This window comes from Oncorhynchus mykiss, chromosome 31 (genome assembly GCF_013265735.2).
Source record: "Oncorhynchus mykiss isolate Arlee chromosome 31, USDA_OmykA_1.1, whole genome shotgun sequence".
In the NCBI taxonomy this organism is placed as follows: Eukaryota; Metazoa; Chordata; class Actinopteri; order Salmoniformes; family Salmonidae; genus Oncorhynchus; species Oncorhynchus mykiss.
Genome location: NC_050571.1, coordinates 26,683,126 through 26,697,515, shown reverse-complemented (window position 1 = coordinate 26,697,515; position 14,390 = coordinate 26,683,126). Strand labels below are relative to the sequence as shown.

The 14,390-nt window shown below is 45.4% G+C and overlaps 1 protein-coding gene across 1 annotated transcript; it reads left to right on the top strand.

The window, feature by feature from the left end:
• Positions 1-6,242: 6,242 nt before the first annotated feature.
• LOC110504424 (protocadherin beta-16-like) lies at positions 6,243-13,898 on the top strand. Its single transcript, XM_036970078.1, has 3 exons — positions 6,243-8,885; positions 13,614-13,695; positions 13,804-13,898. Exons 1-3 carry the CDS (start codon positions 6,501-6,503, stop codon positions 13,896-13,898), a joined length of 2,562 nt encoding a protein of 853 aa, XP_036825973.1. The 5' UTR covers positions 6,243-6,500.
• Positions 13,899-14,390: the final 492 nt, after the last annotated feature.

Below are 14,390 nucleotides of genomic sequence, written 5' to 3'. Positions count from 1 at the left end.
GATGGTGACGTGCAGGTGTGCCTGATGGTGACGTGCAGGTGTGCCTGATGGTGACGTGCAGGTGTGCCTGATGGTGACGTGCAGGTGTGCCTGATGGTGACGTGCAGGTGTTCCTGATGGTGACGTGCAGGTGTGCCTGATGGTGACGTGCAGGTGTGGCTGATGGTGACGTGCAGGTGTGCCTGATGGTGACGTGCAGGTGTGCCTGATGGTGACGTGCAGGTGTGCCTGATGGTGACGTGCAGGTGTGCCTGATGGTGACGTGCAGGTGTGCCTGATGGTGACGTGCAGGTGTGCCTGATGGTGACGTGCAGGTGTGCGTAATGATTGATGGCAAGTGTGCGTAATGATGGATCCCAGGACCGGTGGTTAGTATACTGGCGACGTCAAATGCCGGAGGGAAGGAGCGGGTGTAGACGTGACATTCCCCCCCCCCCCCCCCCCCCCCCGACACGTGGCTTCCAGCTGCAGGATGACGCAGTCCGGGCGGCGAAGGTGGAATTCACGGATTAAGTTGGGATCCAGAATGTCCTCCACGGGAACCCAACACTGCTCCTCTGGGTCATAACCCTCCCAGCCCAACAGATACTGGAGCCGAACCCCATGACATCGGGGAGTCCAGTAGAGATCTAACGACATAGGCCGGACCCCCCTGATGTCCAGGGGAGGTGGAGGGGTGTCATGGGGGACAGCATCAGCTAGGGGACCAGGAACCACCGGCCTGAAAAGGGAGACATAAAAAGAAGGTGAGATACGATAGTCACTGGGAAGCTGTAACCTATACATCACCTCCAGACGGAGTGGGAGGTTCCTGGTAGAAAGACAGACATGAACCCCAGGGTGGTACACTGGGGTCTCACGGCGGTGGCGGTCTGCATGCTCCTTTTGACGGAGGACGGCGCGCTGGAGTCTCACGTGAGCCTCGCTCCACACTTCTGCGCATCTGAACCACTCATCAACCGCAGGAGCTTTGGTCTGGCCCGGGGTCCATGGAGCCAGGGCCGGCTGAAAACCCAGAACACACTGAAAGGGGGTCAACCCAGTGGAGGAGTGACGTAGCGAATTCTGGAGCGTACTCCACCCATGGAAGGAAGTGAGCCCACTCTCCCTGCCGGTCCTGACAGGGACTCCTCAGAAATCTCCCCAGCTCCTGGTTCATCCTCTCCACCTACCTGTTGGACTGAGGCCTATACTTCGAAGTGAGGCTGACCGTGACCCTGACCATCTCCATAAAGGCCCTCCATACCTGTGATGTGAATTGGGGGCCACGGTTAGAGTCGATGTCCTCTGAAATGCCATAATGCCGGAAGACCTGCTGGAATAGTGCCTCAGCGACCTTGAGAGCAGTAGGGGGACCAGAAAGAGGGATTAAAATGACAGGATTTTGAAAATCTATCTACAACCACCGAAATGGTGGTAAAACCATTAGAGAGGAGATCAGTAACAAAGTCAATGGATAAATGGGACCAGGGACACTCAGTCACGGGAAGGGGAAGGAGTTTCCCTGCCGGGGCGTTCCAAGTGGATTTATTTTGGGCACAGTCGGAATAGGAGTTGACGTAACAAGTGACGTTCTGCGCCAATGTGGGCCACCAATACTTCTCAGAGATGGATTGGGTAGTGCGAGAAATTCCTGGATGTCCAGCGATGACAGCTGTGTGCCAATGTCAGCAGCCGATCCCTTATGGGAATGTAGATGCGCTCGGAAGGACAGTTAGTTGACGCAGGCTCCCTCTCCAGCTTAGACTCGGGAGGATGGGATTATAGGTGCATTTTGGACAGGACACTCTCCCCAATCGTAGAGATGGGACAGGGCATCAGCCTTGGTGTTTTTTTAACCTGGGCGATAGGTCAGCGTGAAGTTGAACCTTGTGAAGAAAATGGCCCACCTTGCTTGACGCAGGTTCAGCCTCCTCGCTGTCCGTATGTACCCCAGGTTCTGATGGTTGGTGAGGATGACTAATGCTTCCTTGGCGCCCTCCAGCTAGTGTCTCCACACCTCTAATGCCAACTTCACTGCCAGGAGCTCTCGATCACCCACGTCTTAATTCCTCTCTGCAGGGGACAGTCTCTAGAGTAATATGCACACGGACACAATTTATGTGGATTACACTGTCGTTGAGACAGAACTGCCCCCACACCTACCTCTGAAGCGTCTACCTCCACCACAAAGGAGATTGTGGGAACTGAGTGTTGAGCAATGGGGCAGAGGTGAAACGTTCCTTGAGTAGACGGAAGGCCCTGCTGGCTGCTGGGCTCCACACCAACCTACGGGGACCACCCTTGAGGAGAGAGGTGAGAGGGGCGACAACGGAGTTGAAGTTCCTGATGAAACGGTGGTAGAAGATGGCAAACTCCAAAACCATTGTAACCCTTCTATGGTGGTTCTACGGCTGCCGGCACCAACGGGAGAGGGTAACGGTACTTTTTGAGGATTTCATTGAGTCCTCAGCAATCTACACATGGACGTAACCCTTCATCCTTCTTGGCCAAGAAGAAGAAACCTGTCCTAATGGCCGACTATCGAGTGCTTGAACAGGGAAAGGAGAGGATGTCTGTGATGATGTTAACTTCTTGCGGATTAGTGGGACGCTACCATCCCATTTCGACAATTTCCGGTGAAATTGCAACGCGCCAAATTCAAGTTAAATTACTATAAATATGAAACTTTCATGAAATCACAAGTGCAATACATCAAAATAAAGCTTTACTTGTTAATCCAGCCGCCGTGTCAGATTTCAAAAAGGCTTTACGGCAAAAGCAAACCATATGATTATCTGAGGACAGCGCCCAGTACACAAATGCATTACAAATAATTTTCAACCAGGGAGTTGCGACACGAAAATCAGAAATAGCGATATAATATATGCCTTACCTTACCTTTGAAGATCTTTTTCTGTTGGCACTCCAAAAGGTCCCAGTTACATTACAAATGGTCATTTTCTTCGATAATGTCCTTCTTTATATCCAGAAAAACTCAGTTTAGCTGGCGGCTTCCGTCAATAATCCACTCGGTTTCCCTCCTTCAAAATGCATACAAAATGAATCCCAAACGTTACCAATAGACTTATCCAAACAAGTCAATCAACATTTATAATCAAACAATAGGTACCCTAATACGCAAATAAACTATAAAATTTAAGACTGAGAATCGTTATTGTCTTTACCAGAGAAAAATACCAAAGAACGCACACTCATTCACACGCTTGGAAACACTACAGCCAAAATGGGAGCCACCTAGAAAAACTACAATTTCTGGCTCATCAGCCTAAAACTCTTTCTAAAGACTGTTGACATCTAGTGGAAGCCCTAGGAACTGCAATCGTTCACGATTTCGCCCTATTATAAAAGTGCCGGCCATTGAAATCAGTGGTAGGATTACTTTTTTTGGGGGGGTGGGCGTTTGTCCTCGGGGTTTCGCCTGCCATTTCAGTTATGTTATACTCACAGACATTTGAACAGTTTTAGAAAGTGTAGAGTGTTTTCTATCCAAATCTACCAATTATATGCATATCCTAGCTTCTGGGCCTGAGTAGCAGGCAGTTTACTTTGGGCACGCTTTTCATCCGGACGTCAAAATACCGCCCCCTATCCCAAAAAAAGTTAAGAGAGGAGGCAAAGGTCTGGTCAATAAAGTTTCACTAATGCTCTAGACACAGTACATGAGGGAAAGTCGTGTGACCACTACCTCCATGGGTTCAGGCTCTGATCCAGAGTGTTCACTGAGGGAGGGAGAGAAGCGATGGGAGTACTGACTCGCCCGAATTAGGTTATCCAGATGGATGGCCATTGCAATGAGTGCATCCAAGTAGAGATTGTCGTCTTGATAGGCCAGTTCCGTCTGGACCTCCTGGCGCAGATCTCTTCTGAATAGCGTAGGAAGTGCTGGCTCATTCCATCCACTGGATGCTGCTACTGTTTGGAAGGAGAGCATGCACTCAGCAGCCATCTGGTCCCCCTGCTGTAATTGAAGTAAGCGCTCGCCCACCTCTCTGCCCTCCGGGGGAGGGTTGAAAATGCACTTGAACAGAGTCATGAACCCCTTATATGAATCTAGCTCCTCTCCTCTCTTCAAAATGACCATGGCCCACTGCAACGCCCACCCAGTCAGCAGAGAAATAACCGTGGCAACCTTAGACCTCTTTGTACACTCTTGACATTCTCTCAACCAGCTTAATGAGGTAGTCACCTGGAATTTATTCCAATTAACATGTGTGCCTTGTTAAAAGTTAATTTGTGGAATGTCTTTCATTAAAACTTCTTAGGGCTGAGATCCCGTTAACGGGATCGATATGACAACAGCCAGTGAATTTGCAGGGCGCCAAATTCCATAATTAAAATTCTTCAAACATAGAAGTATTTCACACCATTTTAAAGATACACTTGTTGTTAATCCCACCACAGTGCACGATTTCAAATAGGCTTTACGGCAAAAGCACCACAAACTATTATGTTAGGGCAGAGCCAAGTCACGGAAAAACACAGCCATTTTTCCAGCCAAAGAGAGGAGTCACAAAAATCAGAAATAGAGATCAAATTAATCACTAACCTTTGATGATCTTCATCAGATGACACTCATAGGACTTCATGTTACACAATACATGTGTTTTGTTCGATAAAGTTTCTATTTACATCAAAAACTCTCAGTATACATTGGCACATTATATTCAGTAGTTCCAAAAACATCCGTGATTTTGCAGAGAGCCACATCAATTTACAGAAATACTCATTACAAATGTTGATGAAAATACAAGTGTTATGCATGAAACTTTAGAAACACTTCTCCTTAATGCAACCGCTGTGTCAGATTTCAAAAAAGCTTTATGGAAAAAGCAAACCATGCTACAGTATAATCTCAATACGGCGCTCAGAGACCAAACAAGCCAAAAAGATGTCCGCCATATTGTGCAGTCAACATTTAGTCAGAAATAGCATTTCAAATATTCACTTACCTTTGATGATCTTCATCCGAATGCACTCCCAGGAATCCCAGTTCCACAATAAATGTTTGTTTTGTTCGATAATGTCCGTCATTTATGTCCAAATAGCTACTTTTGTTAGTGCATTTTGTAAACAAATCCAAAGTCACGAAGCGCCTTCACTAGGAGCAGACGAAATGTCAAAACGTTCTGTTACAGTCCGTACAAACATGTCAAACGATGTATAGAATCAATCTTTAGGATGTTTTTAACATAAATCTTCAATAATGTTCCAACCGGAGAATTCCTTTGTCTGAGCTACCTCTCACGTGAACGAGCGTACTAGCTCAAAGCATTCTGCCAGACCTCTGACTCATTGCCCTCTCATTCACCCCCACTTTACAGTAGAAGCATCAAACTAGGTTCTAAAGACTGTTGACATCTAGTGGAAGCCATAGGAAGTGCAACATGACCAATATCCCACTGTATCTTCAATAGGGAATGAGTTGAAAAACGACCAACCTCAGATTTCCCACTTCCTGGTTGGATTTTTTCTCAGGTTTTTGCCTGCCATATGAGTTATGTTATACTCACAGACATCATTCAAACAGTTTTAGAAACTTCAGAGTGTTTTCTATCCAAATATACTAATATGTATATATTAGCAACTGGGACCGAGTAGCAGGCAGTTTACTCTGGGCACCTCTGGGCACCTTATTCAGCCAAGATACTCAATACTGCCCCCAGCCATAAGAAGTTAATGCATTTGAGCCAATCAGTTGTGTTGTGACAAGGTAGGGGATGTATACAGAAGATATCCTTATTTGATAAAAGACCAAGTCCATATTATGGCAAGAACAGCTAAAATTAGCAAAGAGAAACTACATTCCACCATTACTGTTCAACAGTGTATACATATTTTATCCAGTCGGGATTAACACTCCAAACAGCCTACCCTACTGCGCTAAATCATCCGCATGGTCCTAAAGCACACCATTGCCAATTTTTCCATCACATTCCAATGATAAAACTGGGGGGAACAACGATGCAATTTCAGAATATGGGGGGGACATATCCCCCATCCACAGGGAGAGTTGCGCCCCTGGACAAACATATTGTCTTTATCGGCTGAAATGTAAATGGAGAATGAGAAGAAAAGTGAGATTTCCTCTTTTACGGGTATAGCTGTCCAGGTGTTATGTTCTGTTATGTGCGTATTGCCTTCATCCTCGTTTATTCTGGCTGTCTTGATCTTCTATGTCTATTTCATGAGCTTGGTCCGATAGTGTGCTTTGCATTTTATCAAATCGATAATGGGTTAGTCCGTGTGTTGTCATTTAAAACATGCAATTTATGAAGTGCACTCAAAGTGTCGCTGTTCACCAGCTGAGCAACTTCATGTTGACGAATACAACGCTCTGGGTTGTTCACTGCGCTGCAGAAAATCGTGGGGACCGGACGTTTGTTAGTGTTTTCTCGGTTGGAATTATATTCGATTGAAAACTATATCTTCACTTTGGATATTTGCATATAGTGACGCACATAACTGCAGCCTTATTTCTCCACCGTTCTTATCTAAGGATGGAGCACAAAATATTCACAGTGACAGGCCTGGTCTGTGGCTTTGTTTTCTTTCTTCGACCGCTGCACTCCGCCTATGGAGACGTGAGCTATTCTTTTCCGGAGGAGATGAAACGAGGATCTGTTATTGGAAATATAGCCAAAGATCTCGGGCTAAAGGCGAGCGGACTGTCCGCTCGTAAGGCCCGTATTGATACCGAAGGAAACCAAAAACGGTATTGTGACATTAATCTGAGTACCGGAGATTTGATTGTTGCTGAAAGGATTGACAGAGAGGGGCTTTGTGGCAATAAGGCTTTGTGCGTTTTAAAACAGGAACTTGTGTTGGAAAATCCTTTGGAGCTGCAACGTATTAGTCTTCATGTTCAAGATATTAATGACAACTATCCACAATTTAACGAGGAGATGATAGATATGGAAATATGGGAATCTGCAGCTAAAGGCACTCGATTCTCATTGGAGGAGGCTCATGACACGGATATAGGACAGAACTCAGTTCAAAGATACACACTTGAAAGGAATGACAATTTCGTTTTGATTGTAGATAGTCATACTGTGGATCTTGTTCTAGAGAAGGAGCTTGATCGAGAACAAAAGCAGGATGTTAAATTATTGCTTACAGCTGTAGACGGAGGCTCTCCGCAGAAATCAGGTACTGTACTCATACACGTCACTGTACTGGATGCTAACGATAACGCCCCAGTGTTTAGCAAGGCCGTCTATAAAGCCAGTCTGCCTGAAAACTCCCCTTTAGATACTGTAGTGGTTACAGTGAGTGCTGCGGATGCAGATGACGGAGCAAATGGGGAGATCACGTATGACTTCGGTCATGTATCAGAAGACGTAAAGAAAATATTTTCTATCGACCGTAAAACAGGAGACATACGAGTTATTGGCACTATAGATTTTGAAGAATTTTCATCATTTGAATTGCGAATCAAAGCTAAGGATGGTTTAGGGTTAGCATCATATTCTAAAGTCATAATAGACATCACAGATGTTAATGACAACGCTCCTGTGATTTATCTACAATCTCTAACTAACCCCATACCCGAGAACGCGTCACCTGGTACAGAGGTGGGCATCATTAACGTGCAGGATAGAGACTCTGAGAATAACCGACAGGTCCGCTGCTCCATTCAGCAAAACCTTCCCTTTAAGCTGGTGCCATCCATCAAAAACTACTATTCTTTGGTGACCACGGGCGAACTGGACCGTGAACTAGTGTCTGATTACAACATTACAATCACTGCCACCGACGAGGGCTCTCCACCTCTATCCTCCTCTAAAACTGTTCCGTTATCTGTAGCTGACGTCAACGACAACCCACCTGTGTTTGAGGAACAGTCCTATAAAGCCCACGTGACTGAAAATAACAAACCCGGTTCCTCCGTGTGTTCTGTTACTGCACGGGACCCAGACTGGAGACAGAATGGGACAGTGATTTATTCTCTCTTTCCCGCTGAGGTGAACGGTGTCCAAGTGTCCTCGTTTTTATCCGTTAAAGGAGACACGGGGGTGTTCCACGCTGTGAGGTCGTTTGATTACGAGCAATTCAGGAGTTTTAAATTCCAGGTGGTGGCCAGGGACAACGGTTCTCCTCCGCTCAGCAGCAACGTCACGGTCAGTGTGTTCATAACAGATGTGAATGACAACTCTCCTCAGATACTATACCCCGCTCTGGAGGGGAAATCCTTCATGACCGAACTGGTCCCCAAAGCTGCGCACGGGGGCTCTCTGGTTTCCAAGGTGATTGCGGTGGACGCGGACTCCGGCCAGAACGCCTGGCTTTCTTATCATATAGTCAAATCCACTGATCCGGGACTTTTCACTATTGGTCTCCACAGCGGAGAGATCAGGACACAGCGGGACATTTCTGAATCTGACAGCATGAAACAGAACCTCATTGTGTCAGTGAAAGATAACGGACAACCCTCTCTCTCTGCCACCTGTACAATGTATTTGGTGATTTCTGATAACTTGGCTGAAGTACCAGAACTGAAAGATGTATCTTATGATGAAAACAATTCCAAACTCACCTCTTATCTGATCATCACGCTGGTGTCCGTCTCCACCTTTTTCTTCACCTTCATTATTGTCATCCTGACCGTGAAGTTTTGCCGCAGGAGAAAGCCCAGACTGTTGTTTGACGGAGCGGTCGCCATCCCCAGCGCGTATCTCCCTCCCAACTATGCAGAGGTGGATGGCGCCGGAACTCTCCGCAGCACATACAATTATGACGCATACCTGACGACGGGATCGCGCACAAGTGACTTCAAGTTCGTCAGATCTTACAATGACAACACGATGCTTGTGGACCAGACTCTGAGAACAACTCCAACAATCTTTGCTGAAGCATTTGATGACTCCAAAGGGTCCCCAGAGGTAGGCCTCTCCATTCAATTGTGTTACGCGTTTGATGTGTATTCTAGGTACTTAGGCCAACATTTCTAATCACAATGTAGAACAGATGGCAGATGTCAGGTGAGAACGTTTTTGGAAGGGTGGAGCAATTTAGACAGAAGGATGAGATGAGAAGCCTGTTTTGATAGTGTTTGCCTCCTTGCTGCAGTTGGCCGCCACTTTCCATGTCACTGAACACCCCTTATACATGTGAGACAGGACATAATCATTATTTTCCTTTGTTCCTTGTAATGATTTATATATGTCACATCACGTGCTAACAGATGTGTAGAAATGGTTTAGCTGTACTGCGCTAGTTAATGTGTACAGTTGTCTTGCTAATATTTATGTGAACATGTCTGTTGTTGAAGTGACCTTATAGACTTTTCCAACCACTTGTTGACAAACTTTATTCTTAAAACCTCTTTAAATGTAAAGTCCCCATATTTGGGGACCTTATTGGATTTGTTTTATTCAATTCTGTCAGGTATGAGAACGGTAGCCCCTATCTGCAAAAGCAGGATGTCTGCGGAAAGCTGAATATCTTGGCTATTGATCTGTGCCTTCAATTGTTTTGTGTGACTTACTACCATATTTAGGATTACAAATGTATAAGAGCAGGCCGAGGGTATGACCTCATTTCAAGGTTGCTGCTACCTTCATTCCGGTTAGCGTTGTGAAGCATAAATTAAATAAACACGGAATATGTTGATTCACAACGAAAGCCGGGACTCCAAAGATCATGAGGATGTCTTATGAAAGAACACATATGGAATCATGTAGTAACCAAAAAAGTGTTAAATAAATCAAAATATATTTTAGATTCTTTAAAGTAGCCAACATTTGCCTTGATGACATCTTTGCACACTCTTTGCATTCTCTCAACCAGCTTCATAATAAGAAGAGACTTGCTTGGGCCAAGAAACATGACCAATGGACATTAGACAGGTGGAAATCTGCTCTTTGGTCTGATGAGTCCAAATTTTAGATTGTTGGTTCCAACCTCCTTCTCTTTGTGTGACGCAGAGTAGGTGAACGGATGATCTCCGCATGTGTGGTTCCCATCGTGAAGCATGGAGGAGGAGGTGTGATGGTTAGGGGGTGCTATGCTGATGACACTCAGTGATTTATTTAGAATTCAAGGCACACTTAACCAGCATGGCTACCACAGCATTCTGCCGCGATACACCATCCCCTCTGGTTTGCGCTTAGTGGGACTATCATTTGTTTTTCAACAGGACAGTGACCCACCACACCTTCCGGCTGTGTAAGGGCTGTTTGACCAAGAAGGAGAGTGATGGAATGCTGCATCAGATGACCTGGCCTTTGCATTCACCCGACCTCAAACCAATTGAGATGGTTTGTGATGAGTTGGACCGCAGAGTGATGGAAAGGCATCCAACAAGTGCTCAGCATATGTGGGAACTCCTTCAACACTTGAAAAAGCATTCCAGTTGAAACTGATTAAGATAATGCAATGAGTTTGCAAAGCTGTCATCAAGGCAAAGGGTGGCTACTTTGAAGAAATCTAGAATTTAAAATATATTTAGATTTTCTTACATTTTTTTGGTTACTACATGATTCCAGATGTGTTATTTCATATTTTTAATGTCTTCACTGTTATTCTACAATGTAGAAAATAGTAAAAATAAAGAAAAACCCTTGAATGAGTAGGTGTGTCCAAACCTTTGACTGGTACTGTATATATATATATATATATATATATATATATATATATATATATATATATATATATATATATATACATACATACAGTGGGGAGAACAAGTATTTGATACACTGCCGATTTTGCAGGTTTTCCTACTTACAAAGCATGTAGAGGTCTGTAATTTTTTATCATAGGTACACTTCAACTGTGAGAGATGGAATCTAAAACAAGAATCCAGAAAATCACATTGTATGATTTTTAAGTAATTATTTTGCATTTTATTGCATGATATAAGTATTTGATACATCAGAAAAGCAGAACTTAATATTTGGGACAGAATCCTTTTTTTGCTATTACAGAGATCATACGTTTCCTGTAGTTCTTGACCAGGTTTGCACACACTGCAGCAGGGATTTTGGCCCACTCCTCCATACAGACCTTCTCCAGATCCTTCAGGTTTCGGGGCTGTCACTGGGCAATATGGACTTTCAGCTCCCTCCAAAGACTGTCTATTGGGTTCAGGTCTGGAGACTGGCTAGGCCACTCCAGGACCTTGAGATGCTTCTTACGGAGACACTCCTTAGTTGCCCTGGATGTGTGTTGCGGGTCGTTGTCATGCTGGGAGACCAGGCCACGACCCATCTTCAATGCTCTTACTGAGGAAAGGAGGTTGTTGGCCAAGATCTTGCGATACATGGCCCCATCCATCCTCCCCTCAATACGGTGCAGTCGTCCTGTCCCCTTTGCAGAAAAGCATCCCCAAAGAATGATGTTTCCACCTCCATGCTTCACGGTTGGGATGGTGTTCTTGGGGTTGTACTCATCCTTCTTCTTCCTCCAAACACGGCGAGTGGAGATTAGACCAAAAAGCTCTATTTTTGTCTCATCAGACCACGTGACCTTCTCCCATTCCTCCTCTGGATCATCCAGATGGTCATTGGCAAACTTCAGACGGGCCTGGACATGCGCTGGCTTGAGCAGGGGGACCTTGCATGCGCTTCAGGATTTTAATCTATGACGGCGTAGTGTGTTACTAATGGATTTATTTGAGACTGTGGTCCCATCTCTCTTCAGGTCATTGACCACGTCCTGCCGTGTAGTTCTGGGCTGATCCCTCACCTTCCTCATGATCATTGATGCACCACGAGGTGAGATCTTGCATGGAGCCCCAGACCGAGGGTGATTGACCGTCATCTTGAACTTCTTCCATTTTTGAATAATTGCACCACAGTTGTTGCCTTCTCGCCAAGCTGCTTACCTATTGTCCTGTAGCCCATCCCAGCCTTGTGCAGGTCTACAATTTATCCCTGATGTCCTTACACAGCTCACTGGTCATGGCCATTGTGGAGAGGTTGGAGTCTGTTTGATTGAGTGTGTGGACAGGTGTCTTTTATACAGGTAACGAGTTCAAACAGGTGCAGTTAATACAGGTAATGAGTGGAGAACAGGAGGAATTCTTTCTGGTTGGTAGGTGATCAAATACTTATGTCATGCAATAAAATACTAATTAATTACTTAAAAATCATACAATGTGATTTTCAGGATGTCTGTTTTAGATTCCGTCTCTCACAGTTGAAGTGTACCTATGATAAAAATTATAGACCTCTACATGCTTTGTAAGTAGGAAAACCTGCAAAATCGGCAGTGTATCAAATACTTGTTCTCCCCACTGTATTTATATATATATATATATATACCTTTTTTTTATGTCAACAAAGGATGTACCATAGAACAACAATGCTTAAAACAGAGTAAGGGATGCAGTTTCGGGTGAATATCTTTCTCTTCGTACCGTTGCTTGGAGATGTGCGCTGTTCAGTCATTGGGAATGTGGCAAAAGATCTGAGGAAGAAATTGCCTGAACTTGGAGCACGTCGAGCGCGCATCGTGGCGGAGGGCACTCTGCAGCTCTGTGAGTCTTGACTCTGGTTTCAGCTCTCTGTTGGTCAGCGAGCAAATAGATAGAGAGGGGTTGTGCGTACAAGAGAATGTATGCGTTCTACAGTATCAATTGCTGCTGGAGGATCCTCTCAAAGTGTACAGTCTTGTTTTAGATATTCAGGATATGAAGGACAACAGCCCTGCTTTTGCTCCTGGGGAAATTGATCTTGACCTGGTCGAGTCGACGGTGCTGGGATAGACGCTTCCCTCTAGAGAGTGTGCATGACCCTGATTTGGGAACCAACTCAGTTCGTGGTTATAAACTGAGCCACACTAATCATGTTGCCCTAAAAATGATCACCCCAATTAACGAAATACCATACCCAGAACTGGTTCTGAAAAAAGCATTGGACCAGGAGACCCAGGCAGAATAAACTCTGACCATCAGTGGTGTTGACTGGGGTAATTCTGCCAGGTCAGGCACCGTGTCTATTCACATCCATGTTCTGGATACCAATGACAATGTCCCCGCAGTGAGGTGAGGGTAGTGGGTCAAGTGGACTATGAGGAGTCGAGCGCGCGTGAGGTAGATGTCCAAGCTAAAGATGGCGGGGGTCAGGCGTCACCCTGTAAACTCATAATTGAAGTAATTCATGTGAATGACATTGAGCCTGTGATAGCTGTGAAATCTGCCTCCGCTATGGTGGCCGAGGATTCTCAACTTGGTACCATGGTTGCTTTGCTAAACATGCATGACCTGGACACTGGAAATGGCGGCCGGGTCAAGTGTGCCATCTCAGACAGTATTCCTTTTTAAATTGATATCAGAGGTTAAGAAATACTTTGTGTTGGTGACTGAGGGTATATTGGACAGAGAGATGAACCCACACTATAACATCACTGTGACAGTCGGTGACTCTGATTCTCCCTCACTGTCCAGTAGAAAATTAATATCCATCACAGTGGAGGACATGAATGACAATCCCCATACTTTTCCTCAGAGCGAGTACACTGCTAAAGTTTGGGAAAACCAACGTAGAGGCACATTAGTGATAAGGATGAGAGCCAAGGTTCCAAACACGGGATCCAATGCTAAAATACTATACTCTTCATCATAGGGCATAAACCCAGAAACACCCTTTTCCTTCTCCTTAACGCAGACCGGAGAGCTCTTCACTTCGCTCCCCTTTGATTACCAGCAGGCCAGTCACTATAAGGTGGGAGTCACAGCTCAAGACGATGGTACCCCTCCTCTCTCCAGTACCTGCACTGTGAGGGTGTTCATCGGTGACCATAATGACAACATACCCGTTGTTCTGTAACCTGTCCAATCATCTGGCTTCATCGCAGAGGACCTGCTGCTGCTGGAGGCACCTAAAAGTTACCTGGTTACCAAAGTGGTTGCTGTGGACGCCGACTCCGGCTATAACGTGTGGCTCTCCTAAGCACCGCAGCCCAACCCCTTCACTATTGGCCTGCACAGTGGAGAAATCAGGACTGTGAGGCTGTTTTGAAGAGCAGGACTAGCCTAAACAAACCCATGTGATCATGGCAAGGGACAACGGGCTTGAGTTCCTCTCAGCCACTGCAACAGTCAATGTAGTTTTGGCCTGTTTTGAACAAGCTCTTTGAATTCACAGATGAATTCCCTCACAGGCAAGCTGTAACTTCATGCTTTATTTGATAATTGCCCTGGTGACCATGTCTTCTCTCCTACTCCTTATGATCAGTGCAGTCGTGTACTTCAAGATGTGTAGACGTGGGTTCATGTACTTCGTGTCCAGCCTCCGTGTTTTCCCCACAGGCATGGGACTCTCCTTAAAGATGACAGTTTCAACTGTTTTCTGACCACTGGCTCGTGGAAGGGGGACTTACGTTTTGGGTGTTCCGTAGACACAGACACGTTGAGGAAAACAGCATGGCCTATCAGAAAGACA

Bases quoted from the DNA above. Each gene is read 5' to 3' on its own strand.
- LOC110504424 (XM_036970078.1), top strand. From the start codon at position 6,501: ATGGAGCACAAAATATTCACAGTGACAGGCCTGGTCTGTGGCTTTGTT. The intron at 8,886-13,613 runs GTAGGCCTCTCC...TCCTTAACGCAG, and splicing joins ACTCCAAAGGGTCCCCAGAG to ACCGGAGAGCTCTTCACTTC. The intron at 13,696-13,803 runs GTACCCCTCCTC...GCTTCATCGCAG, and splicing joins AGTCACAGCTCAAGACGATG to AGGACCTGCTGCTGCTGGAG.